Source organism: Drosophila melanogaster, chromosome 3R (assembly GCF_000001215.4).
Source record: "Drosophila melanogaster chromosome 3R".
Classification (NCBI taxonomy): domain Eukaryota; kingdom Metazoa; phylum Arthropoda; class Insecta; order Diptera; family Drosophilidae; genus Drosophila; species Drosophila melanogaster.
Genome location: NT_033777.3, coordinates 14,049,345 through 14,068,535, shown reverse-complemented (window position 1 = coordinate 14,068,535; position 19,191 = coordinate 14,049,345). Strand labels below are relative to the sequence as shown.

The window sequence follows — 19,191 nt, the reverse complement described above, 5'->3', positions numbered from 1 at the left end:
TGAAATTCGCTGGAAGCGCGCTGTCTGCGAAAAATAAAGTTTCGGGTATCAAGTGGAAGAGTCGTCTTCGATTTCTTCGTAGCCAGCGCAGCGAATTCTTCAACAGCCGTTGGTCTTTTATCACAGCCAGAGGTGCTAGAAAACCAACAAAAATCCAGGCGGAGTGCTGAAGTATCAGCAAAAATGATAAAGAAAACAATCACGTGAATGACGCACTGCATTAGCAAAGAAATATGAGTAGATCGAATGATTTATGGGGCGGATCACGCATACGCATGGCGATCACCAAAAGGATAAAGTTATAGGAAGTGCAATCAGCAAAATTCCAAGCCATATGACTTACAACTCACTTCCAGTAAATATGACTAAAAACCAAAATCACAAGTGCCTATTTCCTTTGCCACCCCAAAAGTGAATACCCATTTGAGGTTAATGTCAATGAACTCTGGCGATTAATTGATAGCTTGCAAAAAAAGATCGTTTAGTATAAGTGCACGAATACGTGAATATACTGGCTATGTAGGCAAATGTTATCAGTGCAAAAGCAACGAAAACAAGGGGAAAACATGCAAATAAACAAAAGTAAAACCAACCTATAAGTTCTATAAAGTCTAGTAAGATGAATTAAGGTAATTTAAGGTGGGGATAGCAAGAAGCATTGCAGCATTGAAAAGGGGCAACCGGTATCTCTGAATGTGAATGAAAATGATTCATGATTTACGCATGTGCCACATGCATGTGTTTGTGTGCACGTGTCTATTTATTTACGTATGCTGCGATGTAAACAAAACGAAAAACGATCCGAAGATAAAAGCGCATTAATTGCAAAACTCTGCGCAAAGAAAAAAAGAGAAATATGGAAATCCAGCAAAGTCAAGGGGAAATGTGATGCCATCCACTATGACAAACATTTCACACACTCACCAAATAAGTTGAAAACAAAAACCACTGCAAATGGCAACGAAAAAAAAAAAAAACAAACAAAAACAACAAAAAATACCACTGACTGATGATTGCATAATAATAGCGAAAAGCGACCACAAAATATGAAAGCCAAACAACACAAGCTCCACTTTTATCTTTACTCTCACTCCATTTGACTGACTGACTTGACTTGGCCATGAACTTGACCGTTTGCTCTGCGAATTGTGAATGAAATGGCTATTTTTCGAGACCAGCGAGCATGGTGGAAAAAAGGTCGAAACAAACATTAACAACAAGAAAACGTAGTGCAATTTGTGGCTTTGATTATGAAGATTAAACTTAAGCTTAGTAAGTATAAAAAGTGAAAGTATCGAGCTGGGAAATATGAATAACCCATTTAAAATGCATGAATCCCCGAAGGTTCATATAAAACAAAAAGCCTATTTATGAATAACTCACCTTCCATCCGGCACTGCTATTCGAATCGCCCTTGTCCTTGAAATATGGCACATTCTGGACCATCCACTCGTAAATCTGACTCAGTGTCAATCGTTTGTCGGTGGCCGATCCAATGGCATGCGTGATGAGATCCGCATAGGATAGATTTCCCCATGCATTGCGACGCGATGAGTTCTTCTTGGCTGCATTCGCATTCTGTATAGCCTGCTGTGAGTCTATTCGATAAGATATTATTAAAATATGATATTAATATATATATATATAATTTATAATATTCTGTAAGAACCAACCTCCTGGGGCCAACTGCTGATTGCTGGCCTTTGTACTGTCCAACTCGTCGGTGGGCTCCACAAAGTTTTCGGGACGCGGACATGGCCATGTGTTGGATCTGGCCCGGGTCTGTGGCTCGAAGCCCACGTCCAGGGGCAGATCCCCGCCCAGCTGGTCCATGGCCAGGCCGTTATCTGTGTGGGTCAGCCTGGGCCATTCCTGCGCGTAGCCGTCCATCATGGGGTAGAAAAGTTCGTTGTGCAGTTGCAGCTTTGCGGCTCTTCAAGCAATCCTCGCCAGCCCAAAAGATATCGAAGCGAATGTGAAAGCTTCGCAATCAATCTAAAAGAAAGCCAATTAAAATATATCTTAATTATATTAATAATTTAAATACAAATCTAATCAAGCTACTAAAGATTAATTTAAAATTACTTTGATCATTTAAAGTTGTACATGACTATATATCTTGTTCAGAGTACTCATACATATATGTCGAATTTTAACCTTGGATTGAAATTACTATAGCATTTTTGTGTAATTTTGTCAAGTCATCTTGTCTCTCTATCAATCGTCTCGCTCGAAATTATATTTTGATTGTTTTCGTGCTTCGAAATGTGGAAAACGATTTCCGAATGATCTTGGGTCGTTCAACAAATTGACAAATCGATTTTTCAGTAGACGATTAAATTAATCTTTACCTTTTTTTTTGGAGAGAGCACACACCCATTACTATAACGTTTCCTTATAAAAATTATATTTTACTCAGGGTGAACAATTTCTTGTACCCGTATATGATTTATAGTACCCGTATACCATTTGATTAGGAGTACTTAATGTGAAAAACTTTGCGACAGCACTATAAATAATAATCGTAGAAAATGTAGTTTGATTATTTTTCAATGCAAATCGAACAAATGTAAATTCTTTTTTTTAGTACGTATTGAAGAAAATCGCTCTTAAATGAAAGTAAGAGAGCGTTATCAGCAGACCCAATACAAATAAGAGAGGAAACTAAGGCAAACGCAATAGCGTTACGATAATGTAGGTTATGATCTTGTTTAAATGCCTCGCACATTTTCTTTGCCTTTCAGTACTCTACAATTTTATTGTTTCTTTTTTTTTGCCTAGGAATGGAAATCAATTAGTTTGAATAAAATCTATAAATGCCTTTATGACTAAATTTAGCTCACAGCTGGAATACGAGCTGTAGTATATAATTGAAATGATTTCAGTTAGCACGGCGGCGACCGAAGTTATACATATATTTCCTAATAATTGATGATACTACAAGTATTGATAATCAAAAGTTTGACAAGTCTCTCTCTGTAGGTTCCTACATACATATATATTTAATCTACTCCAATATATAGGTCTATTGACTCTGTCTGGAATGAGAGGACTGATAAGTCATTGAAGCTCAACGAGCATCGCACTTTGATAGCAGTTGTCTGGTACAATTTTAACCCAAACATTGGCTCTTTTTGGTATAAAAAACATTATCAATGAACTTCTTGGAACTGAAGACATTTATCTGAGGTATTATCAAGTATAATTTGGTCTGGGAATGCCAAGTGTCACTCTATATTTAAGGAATACATTTCATAGAATTATTGCCAACTGATAATGACAAAAGTCTGATGAAATTTATAATTTGAATTCATAAGGTACGCAAATGTTAAAAATGTTATCATCGAGCTAATATATTGAAATGCACTTCAGGTACTCAAATTTAAAAGGTTACCTTCTGTTAAGAAATAATCAAAATTAATTATAATGAACGATTCATTAATCAAAAACGAAGAATCATAAAACAAGAAACCCAATGAGTAGACTAAACTAACTAAACTATTAATCACTTATAAACGATAACTACAAAAAATTACTTTCTTAAATATTACTAAAAGTTCTCATTAAAAATGCAAAAAATTATATATACTTAAGAAAATTTGTAAAAAAAAAAAAATCGAAATGTTTGTCAGCTTATAATGTCCACTTAAGAGCGCAAAAAGCTTTTCTTCTCTTCAACTTGAAATTGTAAACAAATAGAAAACTCACACACACACACAGAAACGACAGCGAGTATCTGTGTGCGGATCGTACGAGGCACACTTTTATTCGGCGTTTTATAATAATTTATCTTGGCCAAAAAATATAGACTGCGAGAGAGCGGAAAAGCAGGGGAAATGAAGAGAATCCAACAGCGACGGCAAAGAATTACCTTGAGAACACGGAAGTTCATTTATTGGCTACCTAAACATTTGCCTACCTGAGAGCAATCCAAACGTCACCTCATTATTTCCTTCTCGGAATTTTTCGTGCTGCGTTTTTATTGTGTTGTGTATTTAAATAACGAAATAATTTAGATAGGGTCGCGCGTCGTCGCTTGTCATTGCATAATATCTGCCCGGCGAAAGGTTTACGGCCGCAAATAATCGCAATGCGAATGCCAATGAGTCGCACTCAAGTGCCCCGTCAAAGGAGAAAAAAAAAAATAGAAGAAAAACCCAGTCCAGACGCAAAACAAAAACTTACCGAAACATTCCAACCTGACCTAAGCCACTAGCAACAACAACAAAACTCAACAAAAAAAAATCAAAGCAAATACACTGGGGCTGTCAAAAAAGAAACCCAAAAAATACACTCGCACAAAACTACCAGTAACTCTAAGCTCGCCAATGATCGACTCAGATATTCCCTATGTATCTGCATCTGGAATTTTCGGAGCACTCATTTAACGAAAGTTCATTGATTTGCTTTTGGGGTCAATATATTGTATCATCGCTTTCTCTTCGCTCCAAACTCCTCTTCTCAGTTTCAACATCTTTATTTTAAACTGATTTTAATACATATTGTTTTCTGCTCCGTGAACAAAAGAATTTGTTTATAGTAAGTGTGGTTGGCATATCATAATTTATTCTTTTGAATTTATTTTTAGAAAAAGTATCTTTAAAATGTATGATTATATCTGCAGGCCTTAAAATAGTATACTCAACGTTTTTAGAAAGCTTTAAATTAGATTAACCATTAAATAAATCAGGATTGTTTTAGAGAAAACATCATAATATTTTTAGACACTGAGTATCAGTATAGTCTACACCGCAATGTCCATTAAAATAGTGTAAAATTCTAATTGCCAACGGGCAACTATTTTGAGTAAATGAGCACTTGCTATTTGCATTTCGCACTTAAATTTAATCTATTTTTTTTTTTACTTTCACGAAGAGAAATTGCGTCGCAAAGTCGTGAGTAAAGCATTAAATAATATGCAATAACATTTAATAATATTAAGAACGTCATTATTTGAAAATAACCAGGGGCAATAAGCAAAACAAAAATACAAAAAAATAGAAAAGCATAGGTAGAAAAAAATGTAAACAATAACAAGACAGATGAAAAAGTATTGGATTGCGAATGGGATTAACTCAATATATATAGTCCGATGCGAAATACTTTTGATCTACTGCGTCACAGCTTACTTTGAAAGTCGGTTGATTGTTGAGGTTTTTTGAGACAGGTTCTCGACAAACATATTTTTCTTACATTAGATTATCCAGTGACGCATATAAGACGTAGGTGTTTTGACTTTGATCGCTCGATATTAGAGGGGAATTCAATGGATCGGCTGAAACCTGCTAGATTATGTTAATAGGATACTAGCGATAATATCAGATAATATTCCTAATGCAAATGCAAACAACGCAAAAGTCTGAGTATCACATCAAAAATTATAGCGTGATTCAGAATCGCGTTGGTTTTGGCTCTTTCCTCAAACTGGGCAAATAAAGCATAAATCAGCTTTAAAGATCACGGCGGCGTGGGATGTGGAAATGGGCTACGAAAATAATCGGTGTATTTTCAAAAATTACACAATGATTTTAGGAAATTTGGGGGAAGGTACCCCAAAAAGAAATTAGCACAGCATTCCACGTACGTATGTATGTATTTCAATGTCACGAACAAGCAAAGTCAAAATTTCCGCTCGGTACAAATCTTCAGGTGGTCCAATTTTTCAAGCTTTGTGACGACGCGCAACAAGTTGAGAAATTCTATAACTAGATATACGCCGATAAACGTGGGGGTCCTCAAAAATATATTTATACATATAGATTAAAAGATAGAGCCAAAAGCCGAACGAAAGCAAGTGAGAAAAACAAAAAACCGAAGAAAAAGCAGATCTTAAAAAATAATAAAACAAAACAAAGGCAGGGCGAACTAAGCGAAGATGGCAATAAAAAGATTTTATAAAAATTAAAACAGAATCAGTGGTAAGAAAAGGGAAGAATGAGGAGCAAAACGAAATAAATAAAGATCAACAGAGCGAACAAAACAAAAATAAACCCACACATCTTACGTAACGCCTTTCAATAGTGCGCTCTCCTCCGACTTTTCTCATGAGTTCCGCCGTATGGTTCTTACACGTACATATAGGCGTATGAGTATTATTTCCCACTTCAGCGGGCGTATAGAAAATAGTTCGGCTATCAGTTAAGTTAGTGCCACTCGTTGGCGCCCTACTAAAAATCGTAGCTGCTAGGCCGCCTTTGAGCAGCTGTTCCGGATTGACTTGGCCTCGCCAATCAGATGATAAGCCAAGCTATAGTCGACAATTCAGGGGCGTCGACTTTATATAGTTCAGGGGGAATCAGACAGGCGACGTTTAGGTAAAGTCTACTTAAATGGATTATAATTAAAAATAACTAAATTCAAAATAGCTTTTAATCGATTTTTGAGTTGTAAAACCATAGGGATGCATTAGTCATTTAAACTCACAGTTCTTATGACAGAAGTTTGGTAACAGATTTGTACATATTTGAAATGATAGCATTCCATTACATTTAATATCTTCTATTGCTTTTTTTTAATAGTTCCTAACTACTCCTAGAGAGCCCTACTTTTGCCCACGTCCCTGCTAACTCAGTGCTTATCAGGCGGGGAGCTGCGCTCTCAAGATCACTTGGCCAACCAGAAAGGTGTCCGCCAGATGCTCCTTGATTGCAAGAACCCTCGACTTCGGCGAACGAACCATGTGATTTCTTGTGCCTTGAGACTGGACCATCTCGTGGTGCCCCTGAATCTCAGGTATGGCCCTTCCTCACCCTTCCTCCCATGCTGCTGCTCAACGCTGTACCTGCCCCTCTCATCACACATGACCGGGTTCAGCAATGTGGAAGTAAAAGAGATCTACACCCCAGCAGCCAGCAGCACAACCCGTCAAACAGGATTATAAAGCAAAGTAAGTCAATGCGAGAAAAGCCCGATGCTCGGCCAAAAAAAAAAAAGAAGAAAAAATCGAAAAACGAAAAGAAAAAAACCAAAAACAGAGAAAATAAAAAGCAAGACTGACAGCTGGTCGTCGATGAGGAGGTAGGTATTCGAGCAGCACAGCAACTGGTATGGTCTGAACCAATCTGGTCCGGTCTACCCTGCCTAATGAGCCGACTTCGAGATGAAGAGGACGGCGGCGACGACGACGACGACGACAACGGCGACGGTATCAATCCCAAAGCCCAGGTTCGGTTCCAGGCCCATGATCTCAAGTACCTCGCGACCCCATGATGATCATAATAATGACGATGGCGCGGTGACGATGACGAGGCCACATCGAACCCACTTGTCGGCCACTCCGGTGTGCCGGGGATCTCAAAATGTGTGTGCTGTGCTGTGTCACCCTCCATAAAACCGAACGACCTTTGCCTTCGAAAGTGAATTATGCCCAGCAATATCAACTCGTCATGGACTAACCTGCTGATAAAGCAATATAACGCGAGAGCGACGAGTTCGGCTTGCCAAGGGACTAGTTATAACTTCAGGTTAAAACGGTACATGGGCGAACTTCCGGTTAAAGGAAAGTTAAGCCTAATATTGAAAAAAAATCGACTTAAAATTATATTGGTCTGGTATTATTATTATAATCTTACAGTAAAAGTTTGATCGGGCTTTAAGTGTTTTTGTGTTAAGTTAAGCTTCCTTTTTTGTTGAATAAAAAATATAATTGATTCACTTTTCTAATTTCACTTTAAAGGTTTTCAACTTCGCAACTCCCTGTAATAATTCCCAATAATTCCCTGTCGACACTTTGTGCTGTCGCTTTTTTTCCGAGTGCGTTCTTATCACGCAACCCCAAAGATAAAGAAGCGATAAAGAGCTGAAACGAAAGCAATGCACATCATATTTATGCACTCCCCGCCAGCCAGCAACTGTTGCCATGTGGAGCAGCAGCTCCACTCGCCGGCACCCGTTTCTATCTGTTTGTATCCCTCTCCCTCTGTGGCGACCAGCTGCTTATCGCGGTGGGCACCCTCCAAACCTCTGACCCCAAGCAACGCCACAATAACCCCTTTACAATGCCAAGCATAAACCTTGGACAACAAATCTTTTTTGTGGCACTTTCAATCTGCGCTCTTTTTCATATTATTTGTACTGTGCTTTAATTGTTGGTTTTCTGTACCACTGCGTTTTTGCTTGATATTAAAGTTAGTTTTGGGAAATAAATAACAATAATTTATATGTGTATATATTAATCATTGGAAAGTGACTAAGACTTAGGAATCTGGTAATGCAGTGATTGAAAATGATATATTAAGACATTTTTGTGAGCTCAGTCGGGCCCTAATGCACTTTCCAGCTATTTTGCATGATTTTCCTATTAACTTGGCATTAGAAAATCCACAAGGAGATGCCATGTCAGTCATTGCATTCTGGTTTTTTCTACGCTGTTAATATTTAATAATTTATTAAGTCAATTATCGCGGAAGCTTATTCAAATAAAAGCTTATTGAAAGTGCAGTTATCTGGCGGCACGTGGATCTGCGAGAGAATCACGCGCTTCTAGAGCAACTAAGAGAAATAGAGAATTACATATATATAAATGAATACATATGTAGATTTCTATATATTTATATATACATATACATATACATATATATCGCTATATAGAGAAGGAGAGGCCCGACCAGGCAATGTGCAATAGTTCAGAATGCAGCGAGTGCGAACGCAAATGCAAATGAACGGCAGAGGCCCTGCAATGTTTATTGAATTCATTACAATAATTAAAGAGCAAACGAACGATTCGATTCCACTCGACCGATGGCGAAGTCAACCAGGAACGTAGAGCCCCCAAACGGCGATCTTCGATTGACAGCTGGGACAACTGACGCATGGAAATCATGGATGGGATCATCTGACTTCGCAAACGCAATCGATTTGCATTACTAACGTTTTTGGGGTCGGCGCGAAAAACGAAATAAATTAAGCAAAAAGAAGCGTTCGAAAAAAAGTTCTACACATCTGAGTAGAATATTTAAAAATCACAAAATAATACTAAGAAATAACTACTGGTATTCCGACTATATCTTTCTAAACAAAACAATATGTAGTGGCTCTCATTTAATGATCATTAAATTTCCATTACTAACGTTTTTCGGTTATCGGTAAAATCGACATTATCGATATAACTTATCGTCATTCTCAAACGAGCTTATTAGTAAGAGCTTTACTAATTCTTGAAGAATACTAGAATACGAAGAATACGTTTAATGTTGTCTCTCAAAATTAATTGACTTCCCGGTTTCCCTGCTTCAATTACAGCTTTTTAGACAAACTTTCGCACACTTTCTTGTTATCAACTGGCACGTTCCACCAATGTGGCTAGCAAACACTCAAGATATGATAAAAGTCACAATCGCAAGCACATAGGACGACTATACAGATGTGTGTATAGGCTTATATGTACACTTTTTTTGGGCCATCAGCTGCTGTTGTACCTTGGCACATTGCGAATAGATAAAAGCCTTATCTGTAAATGGGGAATAAAAAAGCCTCTTTCGACAGCTAACCGAGTGGCGAATCAACCCATTTATGAAAATTAAACCTAATCACATTTCAATGTCAATACTGATGTCAAGAGAATATTCAAAAGCATCTGAAAACGGTGCGTATACGAGATCGCTGGCAAAATATGGCAACAAAATCGACCTTAGTGGATCGCATACGAAAATCGGGGGAGCAAACAAACACAGAACGAAAGAAATGAGCTCCACGCAAACGACACACGCTTCAAGCTCTGCTATCAGTGTGGCGCTGGGGCTCTATTTTTAGAGCCATTATCAGCGCTGCTCTAATTAAGATCTCCCCTGCCCACTCCCATGACAAGTAACACACCAAAACGGACTAATCAAAACCCACACGAACTGAAAGATCATCTATTGGAGCGACACTGCAGCGCCGAACGTGACCGACTTTATGATTCTAGTCGTTTTGATCTTGAAAGTGAAACTAGGAATTACTCGAATAAGGTTATAAATCACATTCCCTATCGGTTGTATTAAAATTTGGGTCGTAAATTCAATAGATGTGACTACTTTAACACAACAAAAAGTCCAGCTTTCCTATCTAAAATTCTAAACACCAATATAAATAAAAGAACCTAACTCTAGTTTCTATTAAACCTCTTAACTTTTATCAAAGCTTATTTTTATAAATATAGCAATAGCAATTTATATTGGAAATATTTCACGGAAGAATGAATATTTTATTGTGGCGACTAAAAAAAATGTTGTTGTAATCAACATAAAATACCATTTAATTTAAATTTTAATTGATGTGTAGGAAAGCACTGCTTCAATTACTTTTTTAATCGCGTGACGAAACAAAATTTGACTTTTAGAATATTTCAATCAATTGCCGATTAGATTCGAATCGAATTTAGGAACTTAAAAAACATGACATTTTTCATTCAATCAAGTACACCTACTCGTAATTGTTAATAATATTTACCCGCCAAATGTTTGCAATGGGAAATAGCTGGCTAATTTGTTGCTCCTTGTTGATTGCGATTTAAAAAATTGTTGATTTTGCCGGTGGGATTTGTTGATCGCCGTTTGCTGTTGTTAACTGGCACTGTTTTACTTTATTTTCCTGGTTGCTTTGCACTTTTTTATGGGTTTGTTTTTTTTTTATGGGTAGTATATATGATTGTGTTGTTGTTTTGAGCGAAACTTGTGCGGATTTCTTGATTTTTAGTGGTTATTTAAATATATACATATATATTTTTTAGAATTCTGTTGGCATAATTTTCTGCTCACACACACACACACTCATTAAATGGGTTTCTTGTTGTTGCTGGGCGGCGGTTTTGCTTAAGCTAAAGACGATTGTAAAAACGGTAAATTAGAATATATATATAACAACAATCAAAATAAACAAATAAAAAGAGCGCGAAGAGAGCGGCGCGATTAAAGAGCGTAGTGTGTGTATGTGTGTGTGCCGAAGAAAGAGAGGGAGAGAGCGAAGAGAGCGATCACGTCACGTCATCAATTCATGCCAATTGGACGCACACACAACACTTAATTGGAATTCGTATGAGAATTCAATGAAAACCGTGCGGCGCAGTCGAAAAGTTGTTTAAAGTTCAAATGGGTAAAAAATTTTAATATAAACACGTTTCGGAGCTTACTCCAATTCGCTTTTTATTCGCCACTAGTGTGCGTAACGTATTTTATGTGCCATATAGTAGGTACATATGTATGTATTTGTATGTACAACGTGACTGCTACGAAGATCATCCAAGCATCGCTATTTAATACGTTTTGGAGCTTTTCTCTTATTTTATACGATTGTCGTATGTAAAAAACGAACGCGTTCCTTCTACGTTTCAGTTTTGAGTTCGGCACATTCACATGTTTTGAAAGCGAAACATATTTATTTTCCACTTTCTTGATTTGTTTCTACATTTGCGTTTTAGAATCAACGGTGTTCGGCCCCAAACGATTTGGGCCTCAAAAGATCACTGCGTTTTTTGCATTGGTTTATATTTGCTTTGCTTGAAGTTGAAAAGGAAAACGATGAACGATGAACGACCTCGTGGCTTTTAACCGCAAGCGAAAAAACACAGACTACTCGTTAACTGCTTTCTAGTTGGATGCGAACTGACAACTGAAACTGATTCGCCGTCGCCTTCGTAAAAGTGTTCGTTTCGGCGGCGCAAAAAGGCGGTCTGTGCGTGTGTGTGTGCGACCTATGTCCGCGTATGTGAGAGCTTGCTCTTAGCATCCACTCACGTTCCACAACCGCTCACTTCACCGCTTTTTTATGTTTGTGGCGCGCTTCGTCTCACACACTCTCACACACTTGGGGCCAAAAAATTAGTGGGGTATGCCAAATCGATATGTTTTATTTGAGTATTTTCTGCGTGAAATAAGAGAAGTTATAGCTATAGCTATAAATGCAATAGATATTTTAAATCTTAAAGCATACAAATTTCTCTCTTTAAGGGATATTAACCCCAACTAAATGATAATTCGTATAAAATAAAAAAGGAATTGTTTCAATACTTACAAATTTAATAATATAAAACTTAATCTATTTATTTTTAATAACGGGTGACTGTTTTAATGAAAAGAATAAAGTTCAGCTGCAGTGAAACATTTAAGACGTCATTGCATATTAATAACAATTTGAAAAGTATTCATTATAAAAAACATGTTATTCACTATTGAGGTGACCGCCTTTGTGCCCCCGTCAATATTAATAAATAAAAGCCATAGTTTACCTATTTTATACATTTGGAATTTAAATTGTTTCTTTTCATTTCGGTCGCGCTGCTCTGAACTCGAAATTCTCGACGATGGAGGAAAGGGAACGGCGGCGGTGGGTGGTGGTTGGGCGTTTTGGGTGGGGTGATGGGGCGGTCGGCATTGCTGATAAGGCAGCCGTTATCTCGCGATTGTCGCTCGCTCGTTCACTCAAGCTCTCTCTCTCCCTCCCTCTTTGAGGCTCCATTTCTCTCTTACGTTCATTGTCTCGTGATGCGATGGAAAATTTCCCGAAATTGCATTCTACTGATAATGCCAGCAATGCACATTTGTGCATATGAATATGGGACTCAGAAGTGCCCCGCATCTCTTGCAGTGTGCGAGCTTTTTGGGAGCATGTATTTTATGGTCAAAGTCCCCCGCATCCCCGACCACCGAAAAATAAGCCCCTCCCGGTGCCAGTTTTTTTTTTTTTTTTAATTTCATTTTTCGCCTAGGCCCGATATCTCTATACTTGTACACACGTTCGCGTCCATGAGAGTGTGTATCGGTGTTATTTTAATGTGCCTGCCACATAAATTCCGCAACATTACACGGCTAATGAAGTCTAGACGCTGAGGACGGAGAAACCAACAGTTTATGGATCATCCAAACTTAAAGACCGACCCGATGCGATCGTCTCGATCCCTCGAGAGGGGGGATTAGAAACGAGCCAAGGAGATGAGTTAAGGACTTTAGGGTGCATCTTGGCATATCTAGGATCTTAAAGATTTCAAATTTGCAGGCTTCATTGGGTAATTTTTTGTTAATTTGTAATTTTTCAGAATATTTTTATTGCTTAAAAAGCTCTTTTAGTTTTTTTTTGTTGTAAGATTATAGCTCTATTAAATAGGCCTCAAAGTCTGCAAAGTCCCGAGTTATGACAATAAAAGTTTGCATGTACATAGAGATTTTGGAATGCGAGAACAACAAGAAGATAAGTCCGCCAAAAGATACATATATATTTTAGAATGCTATTAAGTTGGCTTAAGAACGATAAGTAACACGTTGGTATAGGTAAGTTCCATCTGGAAGTGGGCTTATAAATCACTACTACCATTTAAATGAGCATGTAAATAGCATGTTAACTGGAGTATCAAATGAATTGAAGTTCTCAAGACTAATTTATGCGTTTGAATGATCAGATAAAAGTTAAAATCACTCGAGCAGTGTATCAATAGGCCGCCCACTTCCCATTCCATTCCATTGAAATTACACAGACGTTTCAGCTATCGCCAGCTAATACTTGATCATAATTGTCAGCGGCAAAAAAAAACAGAAAATATACAAAAATATGTATAGAGCGTTTCATTTGCGTTGGCGCGTGGCGAATGGCTAACTGTCGTCGCCGTCTCGGTCTCCGTCTCGTAATCACAACCAAATTTGACAAACTGGACACGCAAGGCACTAAACTCAGGTTTCAAACTGCGCGCCAAATCTCGAAAGGAGCTTTTCTGGGCGCCAGAGTGCCGAAAACGAAAGGGGTTCTTTCTACAAGCGACGCTCAAGTTTCAAAGGTCTCGAACTGCCTAAATGCTTGGCAAACTCTCTAGAACTAGATAGAACTAGATTTAGACCATTTTAAAAACTATTTAACTATAACTATTTAACTACATAAAAAAAGAACATTGTTTAACCGCAGCACATATCAAATAATTATTTAATTTCATTGCTATAAATGATAATCAGTTAAATACTCTGTAAATTACGTATACGCCCAGTTGTACAACCAGCTATCATCGTTATCAATACAGTTTATTAGATCTTAATAGCACTTAGTGAGTAGTGTGCAAAAAACATAAACGCCACCCTTTAGCAGGGCATTAGCACCAGATGCTCCGGCTAATTCGATCCAAAGTAAAGCCAGGCGATCCAAATCAAGTGGAGCCGATCCGGAGTGGCTCTACACACGCTTGGCCTTCAAAAAATTATAATTTCTGTTTTAATGTCTCGCCTGTGTTGGCATATCGTCGATGGATCGAAGGGGTTAATGGCAAGGGGGTGGTGGTATATTGCTATATTGGCATATTATAGCGGTCTCAAACTTGGACTCCAGTTGACTCGCCCGACGATTGTTTACCAGCAAAGACTGAGACAGTGTGTGTCTGTTTCATATGGAAATTTGAACACTGTTACTAACAATTTGTTAACTCAACCATTTTAGGCAGCCCTGCAAGTGTGAGATGGTGCGAGGGAGTAAGAAACACGATTGTTTTCCTAACTCGTTGGCAGCGATAGTAGAAATTGTGATTCCTAATTGATTTAGAAGTGGTTTATGCGCCAAAGAATACTAGATAATATATTTACTCAAATACATACATATACATATCAGTCACTATTAAAGCATTTCGCAATGGTGACCTAATACCGAACACCTCCCCAATAATCGCTTGATCAACTGTGGCCGAAACGGTATTTGCTGTGCCACTGCCACTTTGGCTAAAACGAGATTTTGTGACGTTGGTGTGTCGCTGTCGAAGTCGCACGCTGATGTTGATGGGGCGCTATCAAGACTCTAAAAGACACCCAACCAACATCAACTCTCGCTGGCAGGCGGAATTATGCTTATATGCTTATGTGCGCATGTGTTTGTCAAAAGCGAGCCCCCCTAATGTGGCCACATGGAATTCTGCGAGCAGTGGCGTACTCAGAAAGCGGGCTAAGGGGAGGGGCTTATTGGAAGTATACTAAAAATAAATAAGTTAGTTTCAGAGTAATAATTGATTCAATTATTAGTACGTTAATATTAATATCTAATACTTATAAAAATACTTTAAACCTCAACCCTCCCCCACTTCGTCGCCCATGTGAGCAGCAGACTCTGTAGACGGCGATGTGAAGGCTTTCGGGATGTCGTAGTACTGGACCCATTTCCAATAACTGTACCGGTTCGACTTCTCCAACCTCCCCCTTCCCTCCAACCACCGCCCCCCCCCCCCTCACGGTAGCGTGTGGCATTTAAAATGCAAAAATATCGCTTAAGCGTTATCTCTAATTTATTGAGATTAAGGAATACTGATTAATTTAACGACGTAATTGATGCAGCCGCGAAAGCGCACGACTTTCGATCGGCAAGCCGACACAAAACAGATACAGATACAGATACCCATACATATGCACAACGTACCTGCCCCCAGCCCTCTTTTCAGATCTTTTCACTGATTTCCACAGAGCATTCCTGTTGGAAGCTTGTAGTGCGACTTAGATTGACGGAAACTGAAGCGAGTGCACGCAAAGAAAATTAGTAAAATATTTTCAAATTGCTTTAATATTTATACGTCTATTAGATCTTACCAAAGATGTGAAATGGAATATAATATTGAAGTTTAAATCCTAATAAGGGTAATTCTTTTGTAACAAAAGTACAAAATTTCTTTCTTATATCAACTTAAAATTAGGAATCGTGACAGATAGTTTCAAATAGTTCGCAAAGAAACGTAACTCAACTTGATGATCATATCATGCCTTAAGAATCTGTTAATGCCAAGGGGCGGAATCGGTGGCGCAAAGAAAGGGGCGTGTGTAAATTTACAAATACATATGTTGGAGAGCGAGAGAGGGAGAACGGCGCACATGTAAATGCGATGGAGCACTTCCTGAAGCCAGATACCAGATACAAGATACAATATCTGTAAGATACGAGAATGCGATCCACACTCGCTTGGCGTCCACATCAGCACACCACGTGGTCCCTCAAGTTCAGAAGAACGGAACGAAATGGAACGTAGCGAATCTCAGAGAATAGGCATAGAGCATAATAAATAGGCAAAAAAGCACAAGCCAAACGCCAAAGAAACAAATAGAGAGCGCGGCGCACAAATAAACCAGGGACGACCGCAAAAAGAGCCAGTACACTTGGCGAAATTGACAGATCACATTTTATCTTTCAATGGCTTGGATGCAATTACTCAAAAGATCAATTGAATAATTTAATCAATTTATGAAGCCTTAAAAGTCTTAAAGGTTGCAGAGTGCAAAAAATGTATATTCATACATAAAAGATGTAGCAACAAATTGTAGTATGAATTAAATTGGATAACTATAATTTAAAACTGCTTGCATCCCCCACACTTTTCCCAGGAAAAACGTTTATCAGTGTAGCCATGAGAAGAATTGAGGAAAACCACATGGTGCGCGAAAATATTCGAAAGCGTCGGCAGGGGCAATACAAAAAAATAAAACCAGTTAGAAAGAGGCGGGAAAACAGACCCATAGAAAAGCGGAAACAAATGCTAGCGAAATAAAAAAAAGCTCGTGGTTTATGTAAACAAAACCGATTGAAGATTTTGGGGGCGGAGATGGGTGGGTGATGGAAAGAGCAAAAAGCAAAGCGAAAACTGGAGTAAAACGGGATGTTGGAGAATCCCCAGAGAATAACGATCCAATGGAGCACAAACAGAAAATCGGCAGAATTCGCAAAAAGGCGAGACCAGAACAAATTTCGTGGCAGAAGTAGAAAAACGAAAACAGAATTAAAAACCTAACCTTACCTAATGTGGGCTATAAGCCGCCACCAATACACACGTATGTGGAATGCCCCCCGCCCCCAAAAACACATACACACTTGCACACGTTCTCACCTACACAAATCGCCCCATTCACACACACAAACACACACAATCAGCGAAAAACGTGGTGCGCTATTGCGGCGTTCACAAATTCTTATAATAAAACTAAAAGAAGCAACAAAAAACAGCTACTACAATAAACTATAAAAGAAACGAAATAAAAGAGAGCACAAAACAAACTCAAAAGCAAGAAGAACGTGAAACCGCGTGTTTGAAAGTAGAAAATCATACGGCTATTTGAGCTGTTTTCAGTTTTGAAAAGCTAAGAGTACTACTACTAAGAGTAGACTCACCTGACTAAAAAAAAGAGACGAATGGGGGCGAACGCAAAAAGAGAAAAATGTTTAGTAGCTTTTGTTTGAAATCTATAACTCAGTAAATAAAACCCCAATGGGAAATTCCACATTAAAAGCGCTCTGTCAAAAAGTCTACCATGTTTATCTTAACTTACTTTATTAAAAAGTTTTTCAATAGTAATATATTAAAATGTTAATTGGTTGATAATATTTAAAAGTAGTGTTGAAATATATTGCATGTTTTGTTGTATAATTACTTTTTAAATACTTTATTTAATTGATTTCAAATATGCGCTGTATCAAATTTAATTTATAAATTAATTACTACTTAAATAACCTCCAACGTTTTGGTCTGATCTTGCATGCATTCCACTTGTTTGCCATTTCAAACAACCCCTAGAACTCAATCCAAAGTTCCCAATGTTCCTTACTCACATCCTTGTTGCCCACTTGTTGAATTTGCACTATAGCGGAAATTGCGTTCCACATTGCGCTCTCTTGCTCTCCTTTGCACACACACACACTAATGCAATTCCTCTCTTCCCTTCGTGAACAAACTTTCTGTCGCCACAAGTCCTTCGTCTTACGTTAGGCGACAAACCTTTCAAACTTCGGCATTTCTTGACTTTTCTTTTGGGTTTGCTGACTCAACCCCCAATTCAAACACTTGCTGTCCCGCTTGCACTCGCTGAGAAAGAGAGGGACAGCACTGGTGGAAGGACACGCTTCGGGCAGGTAACGGCAAACCGCTTTTCCTCTGACACACTTTTCCGCTGGAGAGGATGTGGAATTCCTCGTTGCAACGTTAACGTTTCTGGTTAATGTGGAACTTCTCCCCGCCCACCCAACTATCCAAGTGGGTGTGGCCGTTGGATAGCAGCACTTTCGGATTCTGCGCAGGATGTGCTCGGCTCCAATAGGTCGTCAGTCGCTTGAGTTAGTTGGCCGCTTAATTGCCGACTGGTTGGGGAGCTCGTGACGAGCCTCCTGGTTGGATGGGCGCCTAGTTGGGAACTCATCCTTGGCATAATCCCCATTCCCGCAATCGTGATAGTCCTCGTCCTCCGTCGGCTTTTCCGGCTGCTCCCTAGATATACATATATTATTTACCGTCGGGCTTTTTGTTCGGTGGTTGTTAGGATCCGCGTCCTTGGCGGTACATATCGAAATACCCAAAAGTAGGCGGTGGGCGGGCGTAAGTGGGTGACAAACGGTAATGGCCCATTACCATATTGTACGCATACATTACACGTGTACATAATAAAAAAAAAAGGTAGTTATGAGAAGAATACGTATGTACATATGTACAAGCCCACGCACAATAGCCTCTTATTTGTAGGCCCATTGTAATCGGGGTCACCATTTAAGCCTGAGCTCATCTGACACTAACTTTGGCATGCTTTCTTCACTGCATGGTTATGGTCGTTAATTACAGCATACGTATTTACAGATGACATGTAAAGGTAAAACTAGTAGGGTGACTCGATAATAGTTCATCATGAAAGTAGTAATGATTCAATACATACTCATATAATAATTATACTATATCTTACATATATTGATGCTCATTAATTACTTTATGAGTACCCGTATTACGTAATGATACCCATCACCATGTCAACAAGTTGACGGACCCCTCGAAACCACAACATTATTAAACATATCCTTAGCATCATCATCATTCTGTGTTTCCATTAAGTAAATTACGCTCATACATAATTGTGCGAAAAGTTGACCCACTTGGGTTATTATAAAACCTGTTAATTAAACACTTTGTTCTGTGGTCTACCATTTTCCCCTACAACTAAAGCAAATTACGCGGTGCTGACATTATATTTGCTCATGCCTCAGCTGTTTGCATTGCGTAATTGGTATAACAAAGGAGGTTGACATGTCAAAGAACTGTCGGCACGAAGAAAGGACCTTTCAATGTGGGTATTTTTTCGAAAAGTTGTGATGTGCTCTAGGCAAATATTGCACCATACTTGACTTTCACGTTTCACGTTGCCTCAAAAGCATAAATATATTCCTATAAATTAAATAAAAAAATGCACACTGTAAGAGTATCTTTAATATCAGTAGTTCTGCACTGAAACTCCCCAA

At 38.5% G+C, this 19,191-nt stretch overlaps 1 protein-coding gene across 5 annotated transcripts in view; it reads right to left on the bottom strand.

The window, feature by feature from the left end:
- foxo (forkhead box, sub-group O) overlaps positions 1-11,591 on the bottom strand; it is a 31,034-nt gene extending 19,443 nt beyond the window's left edge. For 2 of the 5 annotated variants that reach the window (NM_001316497.1, NM_206482.3), the window contains 4 exon segments: positions 1,384-1,598; positions 1,674-1,995; positions 10,429-10,662; positions 11,512-11,591. In NM_001316497.1, the coding sequence (NP_001303426.1) occupies positions 1,384-1,598; positions 1,674-1,893 (435 nt within the window). In that variant the 5' untranslated portion in view covers positions 1,894-1,995; positions 10,429-10,662; positions 11,512-11,591. 5 annotated transcript variants of the gene reach the window in all.
- Between the last annotated feature and the right edge of the window lie 7,600 nt (positions 11,592-19,191).